Source organism: Mesocricetus auratus, unplaced genomic scaffold (assembly GCF_017639785.1).
Source record: "Mesocricetus auratus isolate SY011 unplaced genomic scaffold, BCM_Maur_2.0 Super-Scaffold_100001, whole genome shotgun sequence".
Taxonomy (NCBI): Eukaryota; Metazoa; Chordata; class Mammalia; order Rodentia; family Cricetidae; genus Mesocricetus; species Mesocricetus auratus.
In genome coordinates this window covers 2,623,595-2,629,846 of record NW_024429187.1, presented here as the reverse complement: position 1 = coordinate 2,629,846, position 6,252 = coordinate 2,623,595, and the positions used below count along the sequence as shown (strand labels likewise).

The 6,252-nt window shown below is 41.9% G+C and overlaps 1 protein-coding gene across 3 annotated transcripts; it reads left to right on the top strand.

Annotated features, from left to right (window-relative positions):
* The first annotated feature begins 743 nt into the window (after positions 1 to 743).
* On the top strand, positions 744 to 5,487 carry LOC121139734 (kidney androgen-regulated protein-like). 3 transcript variants are annotated; one of them, XM_040743714.1, is made up of 6 exons: positions 744 to 880; positions 1,422 to 1,610; positions 2,893 to 3,117; positions 3,245 to 3,307; positions 4,193 to 4,213; positions 5,249 to 5,487. In XM_040743714.1, the coding sequence occupies exons 2-6, from the start codon at positions 1,538 to 1,540 to the stop codon at positions 5,305 to 5,307; spliced, it is 441 nt and encodes a 146-aa protein (XP_040599648.1). In that variant the 5' UTR covers positions 744 to 880; positions 1,422 to 1,537; the 3' UTR covers positions 5,308 to 5,487. The 3 variants fall into 3 exon arrangements, with proteins under 3 accessions (XP_040599648.1, XP_040599650.1, XP_040599649.1); XM_040743716.1 differs by lacking the exon at positions 1,422 to 1,610 and having other exon boundaries at positions 780 to 880; XM_040743715.1 differs by lacking the exon at positions 744 to 880 and having other exon boundaries at positions 1,459 to 1,610; positions 4,193 to 4,224.
* Positions 5,488 to 6,252: the final 765 nt, after the last annotated feature.

The following is a 6,252-nucleotide window of genomic DNA, read 5'->3' as shown; positions in this document are numbered from 1 at the left end:
TGTGTGAGAGAGAGAGAGAGAGAGAGAGAGTACGTGAGTGCTTGCATGCATGTGTGTGTGAGTGCATGCATGTGTGTGTATGAGTGCATGCATGTGTTTGTGTGAGTGCATGCATGTATCTGTGTGAGTGCGTGCGTGTGTGCGTTCATGTGTGTTCCATTCATGCAGTGCCACACATCACAGTACAAACCAGCATTGTGGAGATCAGAGAGCTAACTAGGAAGGGAGGGAGATGGGATGAGGTGGGGGACAAGAAGCAGAATGGTTGAGGATTGGCCGTGTGTCTTCAGACTGTAGGTGGGCTTGATTCCTGACAGTGGGGCATTTACTGTGCACCACTTCCTCAGCTACCTAGCCTCTCTGCTTCATGGTTTCCTTAATAGGGAGAAGAATGAGTTCACTGAGGGCTAATATTAGGGTAAAATCTAGACACACATTGTGTATGTCTATGCACACCATAGTTGTTGGCTGTTATTGTTGCTACTGCTATGAGGTTCCTTCCCATATGCTATCAGTGAGATTGTGGTGTCTGCAGAAGCCACCTGAAAACTGGTTAGCATAGGAAACTGACAAGCAATAAAGCGGACAAGTAGATGGTTTCAAGGTGTCAGGACTCCTGCAAGCCAACTGGAGACCTGCCTGCCTTTGAAGCACAGAGGGAATTTGAAGTGAGTTGTGCAGCTGGCTGACACAAGCTGCCTGAAGCATAATTTGCATCTGTCTACGTCCCATCTCTCCTGAGGGTTAGACAAGGCAAGGATTTGTCTTAACCTGACACTGGCCTTGGGTCCTGAGGATGGTCTAGCAGGAGCCAGCGTTAGCAGACAGAACATAATCCATGTTCTTGACACCCTCGTAGAGAGACAATTCCTTGTATAATGTAAGTTACTTCAGCAGTCAGTCAGCCTTCAGGCTCCTCCTGGGGATAGGTGGGTGAAATGTCTACAGCTAGGCTCCTGTTGAGAATCAAAATGTCTGGCACTGAGGAGAAATGACACAGCCTAGTGTTAGATGGTTCTACTACTGCAGTGAACAGTTCTCCACTGTTCTTCCTCAGGGATCTGCCGGGGAGAGGAATCTAATGTGTATAAAATGTTTGTCCTTAGGTTCAAACAGCCCATTTTCTGACACAATGCCAACTTTGAGGACCAGAAAAAAGCAGTCATGAAATCGGGGGTTTGGGTGGGCACATTGATGGAACAGGAATTTCTCCGTTGACCTCAGAGCACAATGGAGCTATTATCAATACGTGGGTGTCTGACTCACAATGTCCTCATCAGACTCTTTCTCCTAGCATAGCCTGGCTTCTAGTGTCTCTCTGCCCCTTGTTAGATTTTCTTAATTCCTTCCTGGTGCATTCTTTGATGGTTTATGATGGGCCTCCCCAATACCCTCCCTACCTCTATTTGTTTCCCCTCCAGTAAACTGTGAAAATCGCCCTAAGGGACAGGGTAGAGGAATGTATAAAAGCGCAGCACAGATGTTCCTGGACTTATTCCTTCCCTCTGCTCGCTGGTTACCTTCATCCTAGAGAAGCATGATGCTCTCCAAGATTCTGGTGATCTGTATCTTGTGTGCTCTGGGTATGGCTTTCTCCAGAGTGGACAGAGGTATGAGTACCTTGGAATCCTTTGGAGAATGGAGTTGAAGTGTGTGAGTATGTGTTTGTGTGGAGATTGTGTCGGAGGTTTTGGTTTGTGGCGAAAGTTTTAAGTAGAAACTGGGTAATTCTGTGAAGGTCGTTTTACGTGAGATTGGCAGCTGAGTGACTGACTGAGCTATTATTTGGCTGTGAGTTTGAGTTAACCACACAGAGTTAACAAGCTTGGTCATATGGGACCAGGGCAGTTATTTGAGATATTTCTGATAGTCCCATCCTCTCTGGGCATCAAGGAGGTGATGTGATTCTGGTGAATTAGGGTGAAGAGATGGAGATGCCTCCACACAGTGAGCTTCAATTATGTTTGAGAGCATTGGCAGCCATCTTTGTCACAGATTTTGTACTGTCTTGATCTGGGATAGAAACTTGTACCTTGTTGAGTGAGGAAAGAAATAATGTACTCATGAGCCAGAGAGAAAAAAGAACTTCCAATCCCAAATCTTTTTGTTTAATTTCTTTCTGAAGTCAGGCAATTTCTTAGGAGAACTTCCTTCCCAGCTTAGTGAAAGTGACATGTTGCCTTCACTTGCTCTTGTCAGATGACTCTCACTGTCTGGGCTGCTGGGTAGGTTTCCTCACTGCAAACACATGTGAGATGAAGCCAAGTGAGAGGAGACAGTGATGCTGATGACAGTTCCTGTCACAGTGAGATGAGTCCCCTGTGCATAGTAGACTGTGAGGTTTCTGTAGGTGATTAGCCCTATGACATTAGGGCTTAGTGTTTTGGGATGTGCCGAAAATGGGTTCTGGACTCAGGGCATTGGATGAAAAGTAGTTGTAATGGAACATGTTAGCATTCATTCCATTCTTTCTTACATTGGGACCAGTGGTTTCTATAAATTTGAACCATAAGTAGATTTCAGAACTCTGGAGGGATTATAGAAGTGTGTCTTAAGATCTTCTTTTGCATCAGTCTGACCAGCACAGATACAGTGGTACAATACAGGTTCTCTTTCCTCAAATGACTCCTTAAAGAAGGCAAGAGTAGGCTGTGATAACATTGCTCTGAGAAGCAGTCAGCCCAGGAACTTTACCTCCTGAACAAGACTGTGGTGAGACCACACTACAGCAGGCACGTTATACTTCCCCTTGGACAGAGGGCAGAGAATATGCTTACTAAAAGACTTGAGCTGTTCTTTCCTGTTGGGTTTCTTTAGAATCCACTAGTAAACACCTACTAGAATCAACTAGATCTAACCAGTTTTTACCAATTCTCTTCTATGACCCACTAGACCCATACTGTGAAGAAGTCATGAATTCATCTGTTGAAACTAAAGAACTACTAGAGAAACTCATTGCCTTCCTCAAGTCACAAATGATTGCACCCCCACCAATTGAGAGGGTGGTAGAACCTGTTCTACCAGATGACACAGACAATCATTCAGTCACTGACTTTAACTGCCCTAAGGACTGTACATCAGACCCAGAAGTGTGTGACAAAAGCATACAGATTTCTGGTAAGTGAGGGTGTGGTTTCTAGAGGTCTGGAAAGCTGTTTCTGTCCCCATCTTGTGCCTTCCTCCAGGGCAGCTTGCTTTCCTCCACAGCTGGTGAGCAGACCTGTCTTTACTTCTGTCTTCCTAGTGTCTTCTCCTGAGGCTGAGATAGTTCCCAACAGCTTCCTGGAAGAAGCCACTGAAATCCCAGGTAGGAGCAGTGTGTCTTTAAAATTGTTGGCATCTTCTTTGTGCCCTTTTCTTCTGTCTCACTTCTGAGCGTGGCCCTGTATTTACTCAAGTTGGGAAACTAGCTGATTTGACCTTTAAGGTGGACTAAATTTTACCAAAAATTCTTTGAAATTCAAAGAATACATATTCCACTTTCCTGGAATATTTTCAACAGAAGACACCTGTTGGTGACAAAAGGTTTGTTTTCAGTCACCTGATCAAAGGAATAAACCCTGGGAAGCTCTATATTGCTAGCTCCTTGGATATCCATGTGTTTGGAAATATGGTTAAGAAGAGGGGATTAATCACCTCCTTTTCTCTTCCAGTGGATACAGTACATTACAGACAGACAGTATCCTGGCTCAAAAATTTTTATACGTGTAGATGTCCTTTGTATTTGGACTGAACAGAAGTAAAAGGAATTTAAGGCTTCATGAGTTAATCAATGGATCTCTTTGGCACACTCATTTATATCATCCATCCATCTATCTATCTATCTTTTATTCTTTCCTTTCTTTCCTTCCTTCCTTCCTTCCTTTCTTTCTTTCTTTCTTTCTTTCTTTCTTTCTTTCTTTCTTTCTTTCTTTCTTTCTTTCTCTCCATCTATCCATCCATTGACAGGGTATTTCTATGTATCTCCAGTCCTGGAACATTATATGAACACCTGGCTGGCTCTGAACTTACAGAGATCTGCCAGCCTCTGCTTCCTGGGTGCTGGGATTAAAGGTGTAAGCCATCATACCCTCTGCATTTTCCCATTTTTTCTGTCATAAATTTTCACGTTTTTCTCCTCTAAGATAAATGTTGGTTGCTTGAGTGATTGATACTTAAGGTGAATTGAAACTATTTCTTTATTTCATTGCAGGCTCGATCCCCTCCTTCCCTGGTAATGATTTTGTAAGTCTCTTCTCTTTTATCCCTGATACCTCCCTAGAGAATTTTTGTTCTATTTGATGCCAATTCTAGTCCCTTCAGAATGGACTCCACATTTAATACCTCCCAAAGTTGAGATAAATGCAGGCATGGACAGGAATGGTGGCACAAATCTTTAACCTGACAACTTTGGGAATCTGAGGCAATTGAATCTCTTAGATCCAAGGCTGCCAGGTCTACATAATAAATTCCAGGCCAGTCTGATCTATGGAGCAAAACCCTATCTCAAAGTAAATGAAAATAAACTAAAGTATAAAAAGGAAATTATTCCTTTATGCAGGCCTTTTCTATTCAAGGATCTGGAGCTTCATGTACACTCATGACAGGACACAAATTGCCTCTCCATTGAGTATTCATAAATTCTCATTTATCTCTCTAGGGTGTGGAACACAGTCCAACTCATGGACTCCTAGTCAAGCCACCATCTAACATATAGAATATATGATTCCATGAAAAACACAAGGAGTCTCCTGAATTAGCAATTCCTGTTTTAGTATCTCCTCTCTTCTGGCTTTTAAAATGATTTTTAAAATTATTATTTTATGTGAACAGGTGTTATGATGCATATATGTCTGTTCACCATGTGTGTGTCTGTTACCCACAGAGGCCAGAAGAAGGTGTCAGAGCCCTTGGAACTGGAATTAAAGATTATAATGAGCTGTCATTTGGGTAGTTGCAGTTGAACCTGGGTCTATTGGAAGACCAGTCTCTATGGCTAACTGTTGAGCCATCTCTCCGGATCCTCTTGGTTCTTTTTGTATTTTTGTTTTTTAATTCTCTATTATGATTGTGTATAACAACAGAATGACTATCATCAGAGTGCTTAAATTTTTCATGTAAGACACAGGAAGATAAGAGCTGATAAGGGATTATATACAGAAACATAAAATTCCATACCCAAGTTCAGAATGTTAAATGACTAAATATGGGCCCTATCTTTGAGGTTCTCTTGGTAACTCCTGTTTTATTTATTTTATTTTTAATTTAGACAGAGCAGTAAAGGTCTCATTTGCTGTGACAATCATTGTAGTCTCCTCTACTTTCTGAGAAGACCCCAACTTTGAAACAAGCCCACTGGATATTGTGTAGGAAACAATTGAACCTGAGATGCTCCCAACAAAAAGGAAGAGTGAGCAAGGTGTGGTCCTGGATGATGCTTGATGAGTCAGGCTTTCCTGAGCTCTGCCTTTACCTTATGTAGACTTAATAAATAAATGTCCATGGCAATTGTGTTTTGAATAGTTTTTATTCAGAGGGAAAGGATTGCTTAGCTGTATTGTTTAACACACACAGACACACACAATAACTTTATCTTTCTCTGGCACACACTGTCCTGACATATCTCAGGAACTAGTAATTGTGGTGTTTCCACTTGGACAGTCCCCGATTTCTAAAATGAAATGGCTAGTGGGCTGGTGAGATGGCTTTAGTGGGTAAAGGCACATACTCTGAGTCCTACAGCCCAAGTTCAATCCCTAGACTCACATGGTGTAGGATAGAAGTGATTCCTACAAGTTCTCTTCTGATCTCCCCACTAATAAAAATATAATTAATGTAACTGATTTGCAATCCCCAACTCACTATGGTCAAGTTGTTTAGCATAGCAGTCTTGGGTTCTGGGCTGAGATGCTTAACTTTCTTTTTTTTTTTAATTGTTCCAGACTGTTTTCTTTCTTCAATGTAATTTATTTAAATACCTTTTTTTCATTTATTTTATATACTGGATACATCTCTCTCTCTCTTCCTTCCCTTCTCTTTTTCTTTTTTTAAAATTTAATGTCCCACAGAGTCTAATGGGAGTTGATTGTATGCACACAGGTGTGGGGCCATTTATTGTACATGGGAAACCTATCAATGGTCAAAGTCTTTAAAAATGATCACTCTCCCTAGCAACCATCAGCTGCAAATAGATTCTCAGCTTTGGCATTTGGACCATGTGGGTCTTATGCTGAACCACAGCTGATGTGAATTCATGACTGCAGCTGTCATGCC